General features: G+C 48.7%; 1 protein-coding gene and 1 pseudogene across 2 annotated transcripts; one reads left to right on the top strand and one right to left on the bottom strand.

Annotated features, from left to right (window-relative positions):
• Window positions 1-664: 664 nt before the first annotated feature.
• Window positions 665-13,602, bottom strand: RENBP (renin binding protein). Its single transcript, XM_081175931.1, has 10 exons — window positions 13,076-13,602; window positions 12,030-12,105; window positions 11,326-11,401; window positions 10,671-10,843; window positions 9,276-9,500; window positions 9,102-9,183; window positions 6,403-6,578; window positions 6,153-6,284; window positions 5,738-5,825; window positions 665-1,423 (listed from the first exon to the last, which is right to left on the bottom strand). The coding sequence occupies exons 1-10, from the start codon at window positions 13,174-13,176 to the stop codon at window positions 1,335-1,337; spliced, it is 1,218 nt and encodes a 405-aa protein (XP_081032057.1). The 5' UTR covers window positions 13,177-13,602; the 3' UTR covers window positions 665-1,334.
• LOC308576531 (ras-related protein Rab-7a-like) lies at window positions 11,477-21,909 on the top strand (annotated as a pseudogene). The gene is made up of 6 exons (XR_014013447.1): window positions 11,477-11,524; window positions 16,998-17,063; window positions 19,476-19,602; window positions 20,446-20,664; window positions 21,223-21,348; window positions 21,563-21,909. The product of XR_014013447.1 is annotated as a ras-related protein Rab-7a-like (transcript).
• Window positions 21,910-21,925: the final 16 nt, after the last annotated feature.

Raw genomic sequence — 21,925 nt, 5'->3', positions numbered from 1 at the left:
CCTGTTTCCAGCTGGCCGCAGCATGAGACTCTACAGTGGTGGGCAAGGATCTAGCTCAGGCCAGTCTAACTTTTCATACCAAGTGGCCCACAACAGTACTTTTGACACAGAACCTGTGGGCTGCGCACCAACCTGTCATGTGGGGGAAAGCGAGGCAATATCTAAGTGGGAGGACATGATCCTGGATTTTAAACCTGGGAGGCTCCTGCATGTGAAACCTGAGCTCTTCCACCTGGCCAAGGCCCCTTCTGTACTGGGAGAATATAGAATGTGGCATGCTCCCCTGCCACTGCACCCATCCAAGCAGCCCCTGCGACTCCCTGAAGAGGATTGCTCTCTCTGTCTCTTTAGAATTTCTTCTGAGTCTAGGCTGTAGGTTGGTCTTCACATGACAGAATGCTCCATTAAAAACAAATAAATCACTTCACACATAAAACAGGCATGTCAGGGAGAAGGCTAGGCTAGAACCTGTCACTCCAACATGCTTAGGTTATATGTCAAGAGGCAATTTTTGTGAGCCCCCCCCCCCCAGTCAGATATGGTATATAGCCCAGTCACTTCAGTGAAACTAGGCCTCTGGCAGACCCTCAAGCTCCATCCCCCAGTAGTGTCTCTCCCCATGAATAGGAAAAAAGCACAACAGGGTAGACCCAACACACTCCTGTTTTCCATTCAGTGTGCATCTTTTTTATTGTTTCTCAATTGCACAGATTCATTTGGACCCTCAAAGAAGAAAAGGCAAGTGGTGAACACCAGGCAAGGAAATGGCAAAGGCTCCCTAACCAGGGAGAGAATGAAAGCATTTTTTTAAAAAAACAACAACCCCAAAGTTTTCCCACATTGAAAACAGTTAAGAGCCAAAATATTGCTCACATTCACAGTATACATTTAAAGCACTCTTATACTACTTTAACAGTCATGGAGAATCCTGAGAACTATGGTTTGTCAACAGTGCTAGGAATTATAGGTTTGTTGGGTCATCACACAGAAACTACAGTTCCCAGGATTGTTTGGGGGAAACCTGACTGTTAAAGTGGTATAAGAGTGCTTCATAATGTTTTAAAAGTATGTTCTGGATGTGACCAGCCTATCTCCTCCTGTAAGAGAGCACAGCCTGGGACCCGTAGCAAGTTTGTTCACGATGGAGTTCTGCAAAATCAAGGTTGGCCAGGAGTGTAAAATAGCCACTGGAACTGTGAGTGAGAAGTGGCTGAAAAGGGGTTCTTTAGTTTCTACCGTGGTTGAAGAAGAATGTGGCTGGAATTAAGATTTATCCCAGGCAGAAAGTAGAGAACACCCATCCCTTCACTTAATACAAGAGTTAGTGGAGTGTTTCATCCCTGGCTGGTCAATTGAGCTTCCTTTATGAGCGATTCCATAATTTCTTCACAGATATAGAGCGCACGGGGGACATGGAAACAGCCTGCAAAGATAGACATGGGGAGGAATGTAAGGGGGCAGGATAAAAATGCTTTAAATAAATGAGACAAGACAGGGATCCTGTCTCCCAAACACGCTCTTTTACTGCATTTCCCTAACCACAGCTTGGTTTGGGGGCATTAAAGTATTGCAAGTCATGTGTCTTAAACAAGTGAGCCAGCAAGGTTTAGTGGCAGAAGCAACCCAAACAGGAAGTAGATTTGGAACCATCAGGGGCAGCTCTTGGCTCATTTGAACAGCTGTGGAGAAACTTCATAAAAATGAGGGAAATGGTAAAAAGAAGGTTGAAAAGGAAGTCAAGCAGTCATTTGTCTAATCCAGGCTTCCTCAACCTTGGCCCTCCAGATGTTTTTGAGACTACAATTCCCAACATCCCTGACCACTGGTCCTGCTAGCTAGGGATTGTGGGAGTTGTAGGCCAAAAACACCTGGAGGGCCAAGGCTGAGGAAGCCTGGTCTCCTTTCTCCAGAATGCCTGCAGGTTACTAAAAAATCACAACAATACAAGTTTAGCTAGCAGAATGCATATTACAGATCAGAAAAAATACCACCAAGGCTAAGAGGATTCCAGTGTGGCAAATCTTAAGATGCAAGCCTAACCCTATTGACCTGGGAGTAAGCACCACTGAACTCAATATAAGCTATTTCTGCATAGACATGGTTAGGATTGCATAATTTGTGCATGAACACCACAAATAGTTTTTTTGGGGAAGCATACTTGCTTTGCTTCAAGAGGCTGCCCTATCTCATTGAGGTGTTTCCATTATTTTGTGGTATGTTATCCATTTCCCTTTGCCTGTCATCTCTTTTCTGTGAAAAACTTCTTGTGGTGAAATCCATACAGGTGTCTTTTGGTGCAACCAAGGTTTGCATTTATTCCAAATTTTTAATATGGCACTTCAAATACAGTGATTTTTTAAATCTACATTAACTTTAACTTTATTATTCCACAGATATCCATGCCATCCAAACCTTAGGTCATGTCCTATTTCTAAAGTCCTCTCCCTTCTCCAGGTCAACCCCTCCTTCATCCACATTAGACAACAGGCTGCAAAATACATTTCTCTGACTCTTGCCTTGTCTGGGGGAGAGCATTCCAATCTGCCATAAGGCACCAGTTTTCATATGCATAATCCCTTAGTCTATCCATGAATCCTTTATAAAAAGCTGATTTGTTATCATTTGGAGCATATATACCTAGATCCAAAATCATTTTTCCACAAATGTTAATTTCCACCCCAATAAATCTACTTTGTTCATCCAAAAGAATCAATTTTGGACAAAATTGGGAATGTATATATACAATGTAACTCCATTTCTTTTCTTTGTTCCTGCAGAAATACATTCTTCCCCTAATTTCTTTTGAATCAAATATTTTGTGTCCTTTTTCCTAATAAGTGTTTCTTGTGAACATCTTAAATCTAATTTCACTATATTCTAGTGATAAAAAACCTTTTTCCTTTTTTGTGAAGCATTTGCCCCATTTATATTCCATGTTAAAATTTTGTAATCCATAGTCAAGTTAATTTGTCACCTCTATACTTGATGCTCCCATTGCTGCATCTTAAGTCTCCTCCATTTGCATATCTTTAATATCAGATTTAAATCTCTCCACAAATTCTCTTGCTCTCTGTACTGTATTAAGTCAGAATCCTTCTGCTGCATCCCATCTAAACTGGATTCTTTTCTGTTTAAGTTTATCTGTTAAGCTGTATTCTTTTCTTTTATGTAGTATCTTAGGTGGAATTTATTTCAGCACAGTCAAATCTGTATCTTCTCTAGGTGTTTTTTATCCTAACAAATTGGACCAGGACATCTCTTGGAAGTGGTTGTTTTTTTTCGTAGCGTGTGTTGATTCTATAAATTTTATCCAATTCTGCTTCCATATTTCTACCTCCTTTTCCAGAAATTCCACCAGTAGCTCCTTAACTTTATTCCTGATTACTCCGATATATGACCACAGCAACAAGACTGCACAAAGATGAAAAGATAGTCCTACCCACCATACAAGAATGGCTGATGAAATTATTGGATCTGGCTGAGATGGCAAAGTTAACATGTTTTAATTAGAGAAAAATCATTACATTTGTTAAGGATTGGAAATTTCTTAAGGACTTTTTGCATGAAAGAGAAAATGAACTTGTCAGAATCTGAAGACTGAAAAAATACTGGTATAAAGATAGAATGGTCGGGTTTTAAGGAATAAACATTATATGTAGCTGCAGGACAAAGAGACAGAAGTCCTCTTACTCTTTTCTGTAGTTCTGTAGTTTTTCCTTTCTTCCCCTTTTCTCTCCCTTTTTCGTTTTTCAGGTCTCTCCTTTCTGACTTTGTTCTTTTTTAGACTAAGTAGCTGTCTTAGTGACAGCAGTCATGAAATTAAAAGATGCCTGCTCCGAAGACACAAGATTTACCCACTCTGGAAGAATGGCAGGTGAAGGTGATGGACTATATAGAATTGGCAGAAATGACTGGCAGAATCCGAGACCAGGGGGAAGAAATGGTGGAAGAAGACTGGAATAAATTTAAAGACTATCTACAGAAATACTGTAAAATTAAGGAATGTTAAAATGATGTTGGACTGAAAATAAGTGGTTTTGGTAGTAAGGCTAATAAGAATATGTAAATATAGATAGTTATTTGGATGAAAATATATAGTTATAATAGGTTAAGATTATAGTGTAAAGATAAATGAAAGAGGGTAAGGATTTGCTGAAAGGACTTTGTAAACGGGAATACAAAAGGGGAGGTGTGAGGAAGTCAAGGAAATAAGCAAATGAACTTAAAGATACTGAAAAATGGATTATTTCTTTTTAAGATATTGTTTTTCTTGTTTTTCTTTTTCTTTTCTCAACTATCGGCGCTTTAGGTTTCTTTTTTCGTGTTAGTTGTCATTCTTTTTTCCTTTTTTCTTGTTTGTATGTGTAACTATTTTTAACTCTTTAAAAAAAATTAGGTTTTGTATGTTTTGTGTAAAATCCTAATAAATATTTTAAAAAAAGAAAAAAAGACGCCTGCTCCTTGGGAGAAAGGTGATGGCAAACCTAGACAGCATCTTAAAAAGCAGAGACATCACCTTGCCAACAAAGGTCCGTATAGTTAAAGCTCTGGTTTTCCCAGTAGTGATGTATGGAAGTGAGAGCTGGACCATCAAGAAGGCTGATCGCCGAAGAATTGATGCTTTTGAATTCTGGTGCTGGAGGAGACTCTTGAGAGTCCCATGGACTGCAAGAAGATCAAACCTCTCCATTCTGAAGGAAATCAGCCCTGGGTGCTCACTGGAAGGACAGATTGTGAAGCTGAGGCTCCAATACTTTGGCCCCCTCATGAGAAGAGAAGACTCCCTGGAAAAGACCCTGATGTTGGGAAAGATGGAGGGCACAAGGAGAAGGGGACGACAGAGGACAAGATGGCGGGACAGTGTTTTCGAGGCTACCAACATGAGGGAGGCAGTGGAAGACAGGAGTGCCTGGCGTGCTCTGGTCCAGGGGGTCACGAAGAGGCAGACACGACTAAACGACTAAACAACAACAACAGCTGTCTTAGTATATTATAAAAAGTACTTTGTAATGGGTATGTATTTTTGTAGTATCTATGAATAAATATCAATAAATAATTTAAAAAGAGGCATTCCTTCCTTCCTGTGTGAGGGGTTCAGCCATGGGGCCTTACATGGGGCCTGCTATCTTCAGCTTTCATAAATAAACAAATTAAAGTGCTAATTATAAACACATAAATAATCTAGATGTGTTATAAACAAATAACACTTAAATCAAGAGCACGTTGGTTGCTTTGAAAACAGAGTAATAGTTGTAAAACCTGGAAAAGTTGGCAGTCCTAATGGGGATATTGCAATTCTCCCTCAATGTCCTTGAAACGTTTTGCATGCTGATAGTGCTATAGAAGCATTAACACTTCAAACAGGGCAGTAGTAGTTTTCCCCTCAAAGCCCTACGGATGCATAAGGGCAGACTGGTCATAGGGGAAGCACGTCATTTTACTCCAAAAGCAGCAGGTGATCCCAAGAGAGCATTTACTTGAGGCGGGTATATGCTGCTGTCTCTTTCTGCCCACACTGCTAATTCTAGGCAGCTGTGTGTGGGTGCTGGTTATCAGTAGCAGAGTGAACACACCATCTAGAGCCACTCTTGTTACATTGCGCTCTGCATTCTACCACTGAACTTCAGTACTGGAAAAAGGCCTTGCAGGTGTGTCTTGCTGACATTCTTGCTCAGATTAAATCTTATTTCTGCCCCCCCCCAACCATCACAATGAAGCCACCACACAGCCTCTTTACCTTTGAATGGCCCTCCTTTGATTGTGAGAGCCACCTTGCCCTCCTGGGTCAGATAGCCAAACCATTCACCTGCCTGTGGGTCACTGAACTAAGAGAAGAACAAGCAAAGATGATGAAACAATATGCGGATCAGATTATAAGATGATCTACAGTGTGAGGTGTGAGCTATGGAGGGGTTTTAGGTTCCTGGGGCTACTCCCATAGGTTAGGAAGCTGACGGTCACCATATTGACCAGTGGAAGCTGCCTTATGCTGCATCCAAGCAGCCCCCGGCTCTGCAAGGTTTCGGGCACCGCTTCTTTCCCAGCCCCCAGAGCCTTTGACCAGGAAATGCACTTTCTTCAAACCTCATCTCACCACCTCTGCTCTAACTTAATGGCACCCCCTGCCGTCCACGGCCAGCCTTCAAGCTTACCTTGGCAAAGGCATATTTAGCCACTTGGACAAAGCGTTCCAGGAGCTCTTGGTCTCGAGTCTCAGCAAAGCCCATCAGAAATGCAATCATGGCTTCTGTGTGTGGCCACCAAAGCTTCATTTTCCACTCTAACTGAAGAAGAGAGGGGGGGAAAGTTGGGGGGTGGGAGGAAACAACCCAAGAGATCCCAGGAGGAGGGCAGTTGTCAAATGCATGGTGAATGTAGGCTTTAGGGTCCAAGTTTCTGTACCTGCGTTGGGCAGAGGCCATCCACATCCTGGAAGGCAAAGAGTCCACCATGTTCAGGGTCCCAGCCCAGGCGGAATGGCTCCTTCATGAACTTCTCCACAGCCTGGGCCACGAGGTCCGAGTCCTGCTGGCGCTGCGCGTAGCGGAGCAGGAACCAGCCTGCTTCAATCGCATGGCCTTAGAAACAAAAAATGGAGAAGAAACACCCCAGTGCTAGCTCAGAGTTCTGGGGCAGGCAACCTACTGCCCTCAGCCTTAATTCCATGCAGGGGGCAGAGGGAGGGAAGGAGGGAGGAGTGATCCATCCACTCAGCACTGGCATGCAGCTCCCGGCAGAGAATGCGGAGGAAATGCAGCCCTTGACAGGGAAAAATGGCTCCCACCCCATCCCAAGGCAGACTGATTATTTTATTTCTATATCACTTAATATATTAAAAAATATCTCTAATAAGTGTACAGAAAATTGACATAACAACAGACAACTTACACAAAATATTACAAAAACACACATACAGAAATGTTACAGTAATACAAAGTTACTGATATATAAAAATCAGTATAAATTCATTTTCCTTTTGATACACCCTTCCTCTCCGTCTCCAGTAGGCCTGGGTGATGCATTAATACATTGCCCAGGACTGGTATGAGGGGCAGACAGCAATGGCAGCTTCACTCAGTGGCATATTGCAAGTGAAACCACCAATGCTCTTGAGTTCCTTAGCCACCAGGAGGAGAACAGGGAGGGATGGTTGTTGAGAAGTACTAATAATTTTGGTTAAACACACATACACCTAAATAAGGAGTGCTAGGGAACCTGTGGTCAGGCCTATGCAGGTTGTGGGGCAGCTGGGTCCACTTGCCTTGGGCCTTGGAGGGCTGGGCTGGCCATGGGGTCCTGCCAGGGGCTTGCCAGACTTACCCTGTCATGCTGAGAAGAAGATCCTTGCCCCAGGCCTCAGACAAGCTCTGCATGGGCCTGCCTTAGTGGGTTCATGTTCTCCTCAGCCCCAGCCAGCGTGGCCGATGCTCAGGGATGATGGGAGTTGTAGTCCAGGAGCATCAGAAGGAACACAGGTGGGGTAGGCCTGGGCAATGTATCAATTCATCGCCCAGGACTGGTATGAGGGGCAGACAGCAATGGCAGCTTCACTCAGTGGTATATTACAGGTGAAACAGCCTCCTCCTCAGTTCCTTAGCCACCAGTGCCCAGCGCGCCAAGGGAGAAACAAGCTGCAGCCGGGCACTGGAGGCAGAGGGACTCAGGGGCAGCGGCAGTTTCACCAGCGATATCCTGCTGAGTGAAGCTGCCATCCCACTTTGCCCTCAAACCGGCGCAGAGGGAGAAACATGCTGCATCGGAGAGGGGCCAATACAGCTTGTTTCTCCCTTCACTTCTTTAAACTGCTTGGTTGAGAAGCATACATAGAATCATAGAGTTGGAATAGACCACAAGGGCCATCGAGTCCAACCCCCTGCCAATCTGCCATTGCTTCAGCCAAGCAGTTTTATGGAGCCCCCTACACGCCACTGGCTTGCACCAGCTGGTGGCAGGATGGGAACTCTGTGAAACTGTTCCTGCTTCCTAGCTGAGCAGCCTGTCTCTCTCTTGCATAAATTGGGGATGGGAGAAAGAAAACTGTCACAAGGGGCAAGGGGGCTGTGGAGGCAGGGATGCTAGTAAGGAGCTGTGCCAGGGTCTAGGTGCCAATCTTTGCAGTATGAGAGGGTAGCTATCTGGGCTGCACCACTTCGGACTGCAGAGGACGGTGTGGTACTTTTGAAGACTCCATGTAAAGACTCCCTGCACATAGCAAGTGAGCACGGCTAACAGTAGCCCTGACATGCCAACCCCCACCAACCTGGCAACCTCCAAATACTTTGGAATATCCAACACCCCCCAACCCCAGCCAGCACAACCATACTGGTTGGGGCTGATGGAAATTGTAGTCCAAAACATTCTGGTGCAGAGGCGCCGGCTTCTCCGGAGGATTGAGGGGACCTGATGCAACTTTGTGCAACATTGCAAGAAACCTCTGAAAATTGAGGGGGCTGACATTGGGGGGGATGTCAAAATTGCCTCGGCCCCTAGGAGTCGCCACCTATCTTATGGTGGGGGCAGGACATACCAGGCTGGCAAAATCTGAACTAGTTGGGCATAGCCAGGATATTTGTTAGCGAGGGCAGAAACTCAGTTAGCTATGTATTTTTATTGATTTTTATTGATTTTTGGGGGCAGCTGCCCCTCCCTGTCCCCTCTTGGCTAAGCCCATGACTAGTTACATTAAAAATATGGTCCCTGCAATCTACAGTGGTGCAGTGCAGAGTTCCACTGCCTGATCCTGTGCAATCCAGGGCTGGAGAATGTGTGGACCTTGAGGTGTTGCTGGGAGTACAGTTCCCATCATTCCTGACTGTTGGCCCTGCTGCTGGGGCTGATGGGAGTTGATATCCAACATCTGGAGAGTTACAAATCTCCCAGCAATGGAGTGCAATGCATATACCACCCAACTCTTCATTCAGGACCCTAACCTGTGGGTCTGACAGAGATATTTTCAAACTTTGCTCTACTGCTAAACAGGCTAGAAATTTGTTTGCTAAAAATCTAGATTCCTGGTGTTCTGGCTAACATGAAATTCCTCAGCAAAATATACGCTGCTGCACTTGACTCCCAAAGCATCCTGGCTCTTGGTCTCTTCTTACCAGGATTCTGTTGTCTTCCCAAACACCCTGGCAACTCCTCGCCCTCTTCAGAAACGTTCTCCAACACAGCAGCACCATCCCTCTGTAGCGAAATAAGAATTCTATTCTAAAACGTATCAAACGTAGACAAAAGCAAGACTAAGGGCGGGGGGGGGACCATTCCCACCCCTTTACCTGCACGTGCATGAGGATTCGCTGAGCAGACCAGCCTGCCAGCTCACTGAACCGGCTTGCAGCCTCTGCATCTCCTTCTGACAGCTGGTCCACCAGGTTGAGGAGCATCATGGGAACAGCCATGGAGTCGTGTGGGATTGCCCCCGCCAGCAGTGGGCGTCCCAGCTCAGAGGGATCCTCCCTCACCCAGTGCACAATGGCCTCCATCATTGCCAGGGCTTCCCTCTGCCAACAGGAACATCGTTACAACCTACGAAAATACCCATTAGCCAAGTGGAAACCTAAGGCTAGGGCTGGTCCCACTCCCACAACATCCATGCCTGGAGTCCGGTTTCCCACTTCTCCAAGGGACTCAGGAGGCCTTGGCCAAACTCATTTGCTCACTGCTCAGGCTTCATCAGGGCTGATCGGCAGGGAGGGTGGGAGAGAGCAAGTGAAGAAGCCAGATGGCTGCCCAACAACCAACCACTCAGCACTCCTCCAACCAACAGAGATATGCGTTATAGTAGAGTTCCACTACCCAAGAGAAAAGGGTGAGAAAGAGCTGTCGCTCTCATGTGTTGCTTGAAGGCATCTGGTTGGCTAGTGTGGGAAAGAGGATATGGACGAAGTAGGCCTTTGGTCTGATCCAGAAGGGCTCCTCTTCCGTACTCTTTTGCCACCCATAATAGGCTTCTGCAGTCTACTGGCCAATAACAGATCAGGCCAGTGGCCCGTCTGGTCCAGCATCCTGTTCTCCCAGTGGCTACCCTGAGGCCTCTGGGAAACCCTCCAGCACGACCCGAGGGCCAGAGTGCTCTCCCTCCCTGTGGTTTCCAGCAACTGGTATTCAGAAACATCACAGCCTCCAACTATGGAGGCAAAGCAGAGCCATCAAGGTTAGTGGGCACTGATAGCCCTCGCCTCATCCACCAATTTGTCTAATCCTCTTATAAAGCCATCTAAGTTGGTGGCCATCACTGCCTCCTGGGGCAGCAGAGGTTCACAGCGGGCCCCACAGCACCTCCCATGGACCAGTACTTTGGACAAGGGTCAACCCTACACAAGAGCAGACTCAACCTGCTGAGCAGCCTCTTCCCCTATGTAGATGATGACTATTCTTCTTCTAGTTCTATCAACGGAACTCCAGTATCCATAGAGACAGGAAGACGTCCCTCAACCGCAGCACCATGAGGTAAAATGAGCTGGTCTCTCCACTCTGGGCCCAACCCTACGGCTGCGGTTTTATCAGCCATGTGCTAGGAGCTGTACCATAGCTTTGGGGAAAGGGTATTTTTGCTGAGGTAATGATCAGAGGGAGAAGAGAGGGAGGATAAGCAGGTTTAGATGCTCATGGTTCATATAAGGAGGCAGGCAGGCAATCAGGACATCTGTATCCAGCTCTCCTGACCTCACCTGGTAACGAGGTTCCCCAGTTGCTCGTCCAAGTTCATCCAGCCCAAGGACATAGAAGCACTCGCTGAAAATGGTGCGCTGGATTTTCGCAGGGCGCCCATCACGAGTCAGGACAAAGGCACACTTCTGCGAAGGTGGGGCCACTCGCGCATGCGCTAACAGGAACTCCCCACCTCAGGGAAAGAAGTAGATTTGGAGGAAGGCAGCTCTGCCCCTCTCTGCCACCCAGAGCACTTGGGCCAAGACCCCCCCCCAACTTTTTACACTTTCTCCAACTGATCACAAGCAGGGATTGAGCTATGAATTTGGAAACCCCAGTACAAATTGCCCCTCTCCCACAGACGCAGTAGGTGGCCTTAGGCAAAATCTCTCTGCCTCAGGCTCACTCTTGGGGGGCGGAATGGCTTACCATACAAGGAGTACTCAGTTAACAGGAAAGGCTAACTGATTAGATTATGATGCTGATTAATTGTGGGGGGACTACCCCTATAATCCCACCACCATTCCAAAGCATCAGAACTTCCAAGAGTCTCTCAGCCCTCATCTCAACTCCCTGCCCCAGTCCACACACCACAGACCTCTGTCTGCCCACCCAATATTATCCTTTCTTTGCCTTCAATCCCATCCCTTCTGTACACAAGGTGGAAGAAGTTACCTGCTCGGGCTGCCTGCAGGAGTTCAGGGCGCCGGAATCTTGGTACTTTTCGATACAGCCGACTGTACATCCACACCTGTTTGGGAAGGGATGGAGAGGTAACCTGGGCCCTCTAGACTCATGGCAGACATCTGCCTTGGCTAAGCCAAGGATGAGGACACTTGCTCAACTCCAGCACTCATCAGCCCCAGCCAGCAAGGTCAGTGGTCAGGGATGATGGGAACTGGACTCCATCCGTTCCTGGAGGGCCACAGCTTTCCTTTCCTTGGCTTAAGCCCCGGCACTGATGTCTGCCATTCAGGGTATGAGCTGTGAGCGTGGCTCTCCACAGTGATGCGCAGGCCTGGCCTATTCTTAACCTCTAAGGAGACAGGTGCTGGACTTCAGACTTGCTTGGAAATTCCTTGTGCAAAAACTTTCCCTGTATGGAGGACTGATAGGGGAGCTGCAGTGTTGAGGCATTCTGCACATGCTCAGAGAGACTTGCGCCATTTATTAAAATTTGCTTTACCTGTTCATTCCAAGCTTTAAGGTCTAGCACTGAAATCAGATTCTGAGGCCAATTCCGGGCAAGCCAGGTTCCAATTAAGCCTTGGCTGGCCCTGCCCTCCCTCATTTCCCACCCCAGCCCCAACCACACAAAGGGGATCCCAACAGAAAATCTAAAAAGGTTTCCAAAATCCACGGCCCCTGAGGACCCCTACCTGCCGGCCTTGCAGCCAAACGTATTTCAAGTCATCATAAACTTTCCCATCCTGGCCCAGACATGTAAAGAACCCCCTAGAGAGAAAGAAGAGGCAGGGGTGAGAACCAGGAGGGGGCCCCCACAATTTCCTAGAGGAAAGGATGAGAGCAGGCCGGGCAGAGAACTACTGACTAAACAGGAACTTGTCGTAGGGCGTGGCTGAGTGGGGCTCCCCATAGCCCCTCAGCCGGCACAACAAATGGCCAGGGAAGATGGGAGCTGGAGTCCAAGGAGTTTTGGAGATTTCCCTAGCCCTGACCTGCGAGAAGTGAGACAGGAAGCTGCCTCTGGCAGTGTCAGGAGTTAGAGCTAAAGCAGGCGCAGCAAACGCAGAATGCCTTGAAGAGGGGCAGGCAGGTCTGGTTCACAGAGCACCATCTGCCAGGACATTCTGCTCCGCAAGCCCCACGGAAATGGAAGGAGAGCATATCTAGGGACAGCAGCACCTTGCCCACAGCTCACATTTGTTTCCATGAAGCTTGCAGAGGAGAATTTCCCAGTGGAATGTTATCCATGCTGGTCCAAGGAGCAACAGGGAGCCCTAAGGTAGTTCCCTTCAAGTCATGCATGACGTCACGTGTGAGTCAGGTGGGCACAGCCTCCCGAAAATAGTGGGCTAAATGAAAAGGGTTGCCAAGCCAGAGGTCCCCCCCACCCTCCATTAGAGGGTAGATTTGTCTGCCTCAGGCCATGTGAGGGGAGGGAGGGGGAAGTATCTCCTTGCATCTCAGTGGTATGTTCTACCCCCCCCCCTTTCTGGGAAGGGCTCCCGTTTCACATACCCTCTTCCCCCTCCCCATTTGGGCCGATTTCCTTAATGGCGTGTATAGCATCCCTATAAACATAAGCTCCCCCCATGTCGTGAGAGGGAGTCAGTGTGGTAGGTACAGGACTGGACTGCGGGAGAGCCGTGTTCAAATCCCCCCTCAGCCACAACCCTCACTGGCTGGCCCTAGGGCGACGGGGGGGGGGGGCTAGATGAATAGACAGGCAGCGATCCATCACCCGTATTCTTCGTCATGCGAATGCTGAAGCCAGAAATCCACCACGGCGTCCAGCTCTCGGGAGATGCGTCCCTGCCAGCTCAAGAGCGACGCCAAATCCATCCTCGCTGCTTTCTCCAGCGGCGATCCCTGTAGGGGCGCGACGGTGCTTCTGGATCCGCAGAGTCAGCCCGTCCCAGGATCTGACCCCGAGGGGGGGAGGGAGAGTCCCGAGACGCGCTGCCAAGGTCCGCGGGAAACTAGCATAAAACCACGTTCAACGCCCAGCCCCCCCCCCAAAAAAACTTAAAAATTTACAGAAGTAGAGAACTGCTGGTCATATGATTTGCCCAAGTCACCTGACACTAGCCCCACCCTTTCTCCCACGTGGGGGGGGCCGCGAAGACCCTGATTTGTTCCTTTTCCTCCTTTTCCATTTGTTAACCCTACAACTGCCGTGATCCGGCCCAGAGATCGGCAGCAGGAATCCCAGAACAGTGATCGTGACAACAGAAGGGCAACAACAAGGGCAAGAAAGCCGTTAAACGCTCCCAGGAAGGCTTCCTAACTCGGGTGGCTCCCCGCTGTCTCCCGAGGGACTGCTGAGCTGAAGGGCCGAGGGGCGACTGGGAGCAGGGACGACCCCAAACGCGGCTGCGTGATGGCACCGCTTTGGGGATGCCCCGCTCGTACGTCAGGGGAGGAATCCCCCCTGGCAGCCAAAGCCCGGCAGCTGCCGCCCCGTCCCGGCGAACTCTGGAGGGAGGGGGCGGTGCGTGTGCTTCCCTCTAGGACCACATGGCTCGCTTCAAATATGTACCATCGCAAGGTGCCGAGGCATCCACATAATCTTGCTGCCAATCTGGGGGAGGCGGGGAGGGACCCCCTGCTCTCTCCTACTTACTTCAGAGCCACGTATCACAGCTGGGGGGCGACTCCATGCGAAGGAGGCCTCGCGTGTCTTTAACAATTGGGTGAAAGCAGGAATTTAGTTGTTGTTATTTTACTCAACAGCATTTATATAACACTTGATTGCTGTCAAACCTCTAAGCAGTTTTAAAAACATTAAATGTATCAATATAAACAAAGAAGGATAAGCAGGTGGTTAAAATTAACAGCAACAAAATATCAAAACATGTAACTTCTGCATGTCTAGATAGGCTTTCCCAAAGCAAAAATGTTTTTAGCAGGTACTGGAAAAAGTACAGTAAAGGCAGTTGCCTGTTATCAATAGGCAACAGGCAGGGAGTTCCAAAGTGTAGTTGCTGCCGCACTAAAATACTGATTTTTCTTTCAACTGTGGAATGAGTATTATGTAGCACCTGCCATAGTGCCAGTTCTACAAATCAAAGTGGTCTACTGGACATGTGTCAGGTAAGGCAATTGTGCAAATAAAAAGAATGCAGATGGAGCTTTTCTCAGCCCCACAGCAGGACAAACTGCCCCACCAGCCCCCCTCTTTTATGCAACTTTTAAAGATGCAAGAGACTTGTCTTCCCAAGAGGAGGCTGGGTAAAAAGAGGATTGGGTTCCTGCCAGGGGCACCATCTGGGGGGGCTGAAGCCCTCCCCCCAATTTTCAGAGGGGCCAGACTCCCTCAATATTCTGTGGCCTGCAAAGGGCCTCACCCAGCCTGTCTGTAGCTGCACTGGGCCTTGTGGCCTCCTCCTGTCGTGTGACATCATATGTGCATGTTATGCACATGATGTCATGTGTTTGCTCTGCCCCCCACCAAGTTGGAGGCAGCTCCAGCTTCTTTTATCAGCGGTACAGAAAAGGTTAATGCAGCAGATGTAGCTTACACAACAAGCTACTCTGGCTGAAATTACCTACACAACAGTTAAAGGTGAAGGAATAGCCGTCCTCCTCTTCTTTCTGTTCACCCTACTTCCTTTGCATTTGGACATCCAAGGAAAGGCAGGTGGTCTACCGAGAGATCCCCTCCCTATCTATATTCCCATGCAGGCTTGTACACCTGCTATGGTGCAAGGGAGGTCACTCACTATCCTCTGCGCCATTCACTGGATGAATGTGCACATGTGGCAAAATAGATCCATGCGCATTTGTCACACATGATGGTGCACACAAGACACACTTGTGTGCCTCAAACAGCACCAAATAACCATCACACACTAACTGATATGGTGCAAAATTATCTGGGAAGTTCTTGTGCGTAGGACACATTGAAAGTAGTGAGAGCATCCTTGACTGTTCCTCTGTGGTCTCCCCTACTATCAAAATGTAGTTTGCAAATTCTGTGAGGCAGGGCCTGTCTGGTCCCTGGGTTTCCCCATAGGTAATGCTTTATAAAGCTCCATGGCCTTTCCACACTTAACTTTAATTATGTAACAATGCACATATTGTTCTTCTAAGATTCATCCTTTCCCCGCGTTCCAAATGTACAGAAGCACATTTAGCTACCTAGTAGTGAGGAGCATACACAGCATTGGCTGAAGGTTGTGGGGTGGGGCGTGGGACAACCATGGATTGTTCCAGAACTGAGCCAAGCTGGGTTTCCAGGGTCAGTGCTTCTCAAGGCATTCCTCACACATCAAAACAGGTGTTAATACGGCATTCCAGACCATGTTACAGTATATGTCTGAATTCACATGCATGTCCAGCACTCACATGTATTCATACACACACACCCAGAGATTTGGAATCTTTTGCTGGAGTTATAATGTGTACCCATTTATGAATATGTGTTTGCCTCTATCCCTGCTTAAATAAAACTCTTGACAACTAATATTTAATTTTGTCCTGAGCTGGCGATCTTAAAGACCTCTTAAATGCCAGATGGGCAACCCAAAATTTTTTAGAGGCAAACAAATAGCTGTACATTAAGAGTCTTGAGACACACATTAACAAAGAAAGCTTGGTTTATTATATCAAATGAAAATGACAGAATATACGAATGCAGTTTCAGAATCAGACAGGAAGGGGAAGGGCTGCCCAACAAGAGAGTTCGCAGGCACTTGCCAAGGGCTTAAGAAGACTTAGTTTGTGCCAGAACCAGAGGCTGATTGTGGCACTTGCGGAATGATTTGTTAAAACACGTATGTGCTTGTATCTGAGCATGTGCAGGGTGCCTTTTATTTCTCCCCCCACTTGGATGAGCACAGGTTGCTCGGACTTCTCCCCCCCCCCTCCTGTGCAGCTGCCACCTGCTCACTTAGCCTTCCCTTCTGCACCCAGGCCAAGCTGCCACTCCCTGGGATTGCTCAGAGGGAGTAGGTGAAAGGGTGGCAAAGAGGGGCAGCAAAGCAGGGGGTTGCAGTGGGGTGGGAGGGCCCTGCAGGGAGGGCTGTGGGCCTCAGCAGATGCCCCACGATGCGGACCCTGGATGCCCGTCCCACCCCCATGGTTCCGAGACTAGGTTAAGGGTCAAGGGCAACGTTTCCTGGAAGCGCCCAGCACCAATCTCCGCAGAACCCTTGTGAGGATCATAGCACCTGTGAACAGGTGTGTGAAACTGATCTGATTTCTATGGTTCATCTCTGTAGATCTTAATAAGCATTAAGATTGACTTAACTATGACATGCGATTCTCCATCACGATCCTTGCTTCGCCTTGGCCCAAGCCGGATCCCACCAGCCTTCCCTGAAAACGTGTCCGGAAGGCGCAGCCCCTCGCCCTTCCTCCTCCTCCCTGGCGCCGAGCAGCCCGGCAGGAAGGCGAGAGCGAGCAGCGGCGAGGAGCTCCAAGCAGCGCCCGCCCTTCTCCGGAGCGAGTTGGAGGGAGGCTGTGCCGCGCCGAGGCGGCTCGGGGGGGGGGGCGCAGGTCCGGGCGCCCGCCCCGCGGACTGAGCAGGGGACCCCCACAAAGGTCGCGGGAATCCACCCCTGGCCGCGGGGGGGGGGGTCTCGACGGAGGCTCCCGTCCCCGAGCTGCCCCCGTAGGGCTGCCCCGCCGCCGCCCTCACCCCCCCTCCCGTCTCTCCGCAGGTTCTGGCGCAGACGCCCCATGTTCAGACGTTCCCACCTCAAGATCCTGCTGATCGGCAATTCCGGGTAAGCACAAGGGGCGCCGGGATGGGGAAGGCAGGCCCGCCGAGAGAGCCGGGCTCCGACGGCTAAGCGGGCGGAAAGAGGAAGGCTTCCCGGGATCCTGTCCCCGTTTGGCAGCCAAGGGGTTAAGGCGGCAGGCGGAGGGGGCGGCGCCGCGCAGAGGCAGAGGCAGGTGCAGCCCGTCCGGTGCAGCCCGGTAAACGCGCGCAGGGAGAAACTTCCGCGAGGCTCTGCTGCCTCCACAACCACCCTCCCGGCCCAGGCGGGGAAGCGTTCGGCCCCCACAGCCTGGAGCGCGGCGCCCGCTTGGAGAAGGCTTCTTGATTCTGCTTCCCACGGGCAGCGAGATCCCGGCTCTCCTGTCCCGCCTCCTCAAAGTCCTGTGACGTCCCTGCAAGAAGTGGGGCCACGTTGCAGCTGCCCGGGCTCCGTGTGCACCACAGGCAGCTGAGAACAGGACAGTTTTGTGGGGTGCAGCTGAACGAGACCAGCTGTTTGTTCCCAGAATTAAAGCAGATGGGAGAGGCAACACCAAATAACTAGAGGCCAAGTCAAGTGACTATTATCCTAGGGACGCAGTGGTATTATTACCATTGCCTGAACCCGGAGAGCATCGATGCAATAAAAAGGTGCTTTTTAAGAAAAGCCTGCAACCTGTATGTTTTATGCACAACTGTGTTTTGTTCTCTTCACATTATTTTGCCATTTTAAATATGTTGCATAATTTAGACTGCAGGAGTACAACCCTCTTGAACTCAGTGGGATTTACCTCTGAGTAGACAGGGGCAGGGTCAGGCTGCAAGTCTGCATTTGCTAGTCAGGGGAGCTAAATGGAACATGAGAACTTCCTGCATTTTTATTCAGCTGCCCCTCTAGTCCAGCATGCTTGAAAAATTAGCATAACTTCACCAGTGTTAACAAAAACACCTGTACATCAAAATACTCAGAAAAAGGCATAGGCGCCGACTCCATGGGGCTTGAGGGGGTTCGAGCCCCCTCAAAAAATCTCGGGCGCCCTTCCAGCAGAGCGCCGCCGCCATCCCCCGCCTCCTCCCCACCTGCTCCTTCGCCAGCCAGCCAGCCAGCCGGCCGTCCCCCGCGAGATTAGGGAATCCCCGGGGCGGGGGCTCCTGCCTCGCTGCTTCGCAGCACCACCGCCACTGCCAAGGCACTGCCGGAAATCCCGCGAGAACAGGGGAATCCCGACTGGCCACACCTCCCAGCCAGCCAATCGGCTGGCTGGGGGGACGTGGCTTGCCCTATTTAGGGCCGGAGCCACTTTATTTGCATATTCATGAGCTTATTTATTATTCATGAGCTTTCCGGGGGCCCCCCCCAATATTTTTTATAAGTCCGCGTCCCTGGAAAAAGGTGCTTGCTTAACCTTCCCCCATCAACCTGACTCTGAAGAGCTTGGTAGCAGCTGTCGGTGCAACTAATTTATTAAGTAACCCCAGCTTTATGGCAGTGTAGTAATAATCCTTACTGTATAATTATAATAAACACTCACCTTCAACTTTTTATAACCATTATTTAAACATTTGTTTAAATAGTGTAGTTTTTATGTATTGAGTAAAATATTTTGGTTATTTCCATTATCTGTATCTAAACTCAAAAGGGGCCTTAGTATGTGTTTAAGATATTATGAATGCACACAACTGTCCAATGCAATGAGGATTTAAGATTTCTCATTTACCTTTTATGCCAAAAAGTAAGATAGTTAGGATTAACCTTTATCTACCAAATGTGAAGAAAAACATACAAGAGGAGGGCTCAAACGCTGCCAGACGCAGTGCAGGCAAAGCACTGAATATCATTTTGAAACCATGTCAGTTGTTTGACTGGTTTTTGTCTTAATCATTTCAAACACAAAGCTTTGTACAAAAGTGACAAAGTAAAATAAGGGCACCATCAGAAAAGGCTTCTGGAGACTTTGTACATGCAATGCCAAAGCATTTTGATGCAAGATATGCTTTTGCCATTGTTTGATTTTAAGCATATTTTACCAAGATGACTTATTTTGCCTTTGGAGTTTCATCAGGCATTCCTTATGCCTTTTTCAAACCTTTGTACTCAATAGGCCAATTGAGCCTCACACAGTGCGTTTCCTACAGTAGCCAACTAGATATTCCTCGGAAGGCCACAAGCAAATCATCAGACCTTCCCGTCCTGCTGCTGTGCCCCAGTGACTGCTACTCAAAAGGCCTTCGCCATCTTACCATGGGATTCCCCACTGCTGCCACCAAAAAGGCTTTATCACAAGGCTGTGTGCATGTGTGCAAGAGGCAGTTCAGGAGCAGAGAACCAGCTCCACCTCTGCAGCCCTGTGCTGGTTGAGGAGGCGGCAGGGTGGAGGGGAGGTTACTGACTAGACCTCCGCATTTTAAAATGTCAACCATCCTCCATTCCCCGCAGGGCGGGCAAATCTGCCCTGATGAACCAGTATGTTAACAACCGCTTCAGCAGTCGCTACAGAGCCACCATTGGAGCAGATTTCCTCAGCAAGGAAGTAAACATTGATGGACGCAAACTGACCGTGCAGGTAGGCTCAGCAGAGGCTCACTGTTGGGCAAAGATCGCCCCCTAAGCTCATCCCATGTTACCCATTAAAAAAACCCTGTGCTCCAGCCTAGGGCAATTTTAGCAACATACTCCATTTCCAGATCCCATAATCCCTAAGCCATTGGCCATGCTGGCTGAGACTGGAGGGAGCCTTAACACCACCTGGAGGCCACAAGTTCCCCACTTCAGGTCTAAAATTATCCTATATGTGCCTTATGTAGCCAGAATGGCACCCTTCGTGCACAAGATGGAGGGAGCAGTAGCAGGGATCCAATTTCTGTACAAGCACCTATTTCAGGAAACATGACAGGGCTGCAGTCCCCATCTAATTCAGTACTTTTTCTGGCTGCTGGTTTAATCCAAGATTGCCAACTTTTATGGCAAAACAGCACATCACAGCACTCGTTTTCTGGGTGCCAGTCACAATGGACAGCTGGCACCTGAAATGTAGAAGTATGGATCATTGTTCTGCACTCCCAGCAACGTAGCTCGGGAGATGGGGTTCAAGAAAGCTGCTCCATCTCTTTATAGCCATTTGGTATTATATACATTCTGATGTGTAGATTAGTTCGTTGTTGGCAGAATTGTGGCAGCCACTCAACCCTGGTCAAACATGGTGGAAGAATCCAGAACATCAATTGAATAAAGAAATGGGAGACTCTAGTCCACACCATCATTTGGCATGGTATCCCCTGATGCCCCCAGACAACAAAACCTATGCTTGCTAACCTTTGTGAGAACCAAGATTAATGGAGGTAAGTCACCAAGGACCCAGGGGTGTCTTGAAATCAAGGTCTCAGCTTCTATCCCTTCTTGCACCTAGATTTGGGACACAGCTGGTACAGAAAGGTTCCAAGCACTGGGGACTGCCCTCTACCGGGGGTCAGACTGCTGCCTTCTCGTCTTCGATGTCACATCCGTCAGCTCTTTCCATGCCCTGGAGAAGTGGCACAAGCAGCTCCTGTTGCAGATTGAGCCAGAGGAAGAGCCCACTTTCCCCACTGCTGTCATTGGGAACAAGATGGACCTGGAGAAGCGTGAGGTGGGGCAGAGGTGGATTTAGGGGAGTGCCACTGATTCACCCACACTGGCTGCCAAGCTAAGGGGGCCCTGCAACAATAGCAAACAGCGGAAGGCGAGAGGCGCCACCCCCACCCTCCAGATTTTGGCATTGCACAGTGCACTGCTGAAATTTTAAAGCCCAAAGTCTGCCACTGGGTAGGGCTACATATGAAGCCAGGTGCAGGGCACAAGTCCACATCCTGTATGGCTCTCAGACACATTGGGTTGGAGTAGTTAGGGGTCAGAACTCTTTAGGGGCTCTGTTAGGGGGCTGTAAGAGTTCTCTTTGCAATGACTCAAGGAGACAGGGAGTGGACAGAAAGTTCAGGGAATATTGTATCCTATTGAACAGCTTCACCAGAGGACTTTGGCATAATTGTTGAGCAGAGATGTAGAATTTGGTATCTGGGGAAGAATTATATTATCTTAAAGATTTGCTCTCATTGTGTACACTAAAAAGACCACAAGCTTTTTGATTAAGAGCTGCAGATGGAATTGGGAAGAGAGGAGAGTATGCCCAAGCCTTGTTTTTGTCCAGGTGTCTTCTGAGGAAGCAGAAATGTGGAGCAAGCTTCATGAAGCCAAATACTTTGAAACCAGCGCCAAGGAAGCCACCAATGTGCAGGAGGTGTTTGAGTGGGCCATACGGGCCGTACTAAAGAATGTAAGAAACCTCATTTTCAGCCCTGCCCTTATAAGGCCCCGGACAGACCACATACCTTTGAGATTGCTTTTATCCCTAAAAAAAACAACACACCTTTCCCAGCTTTCAACTTTCTTATAAGACAAAGTCCTTCCAACAGCCTGCATCTCATGCCCTTTGCCCATCTGCATCAACCACTTGCCCCCTCACCACTTTTCTTTTTGTTTCACCTCAGCGGAGGGTACCTGAAGAGCCACAACCGGACTCAGTTCACCTGGAGACCAGGCCACCAGAAGGAGCAGCCAGAGAGAAGTGTAGCTGCTGATCTGACCAAATACAGATGGGAAGATTCCTCCTGTCTAAGGGGGTGGGCTCTTCATGCTCTGCAATCCCGAAGGGTGAAAGTGCAACCCCACAGAACAGCCCCAAGGACATTTGGCAAGGCTGCAGCACACAGCTTCTGGAGCTGGATCCCAAGGTAGACCTTTGTTCTCTGGATGACACAGCCTAGCGCACTTGGGAGAGCTGGATCATATCCCAGGCTACTCTTCCCAAGCACATGGAAATAAAGCTGAATACCAATATTGTGCTTTTCAAT

The sequence above is a fragment of the Podarcis bocagei genome, assembly GCF_964188305.1.
Source record: "Podarcis bocagei genome assembly, chromosome: 17".
In the NCBI taxonomy this organism is placed as follows: domain Eukaryota; kingdom Metazoa; phylum Chordata; class Lepidosauria; order Squamata; family Lacertidae; genus Podarcis; species Podarcis bocagei.
The sequence above is the reverse complement of the archived record's forward strand: the minus strand, read 5'-3'. Positions and strand labels throughout refer to the sequence as shown.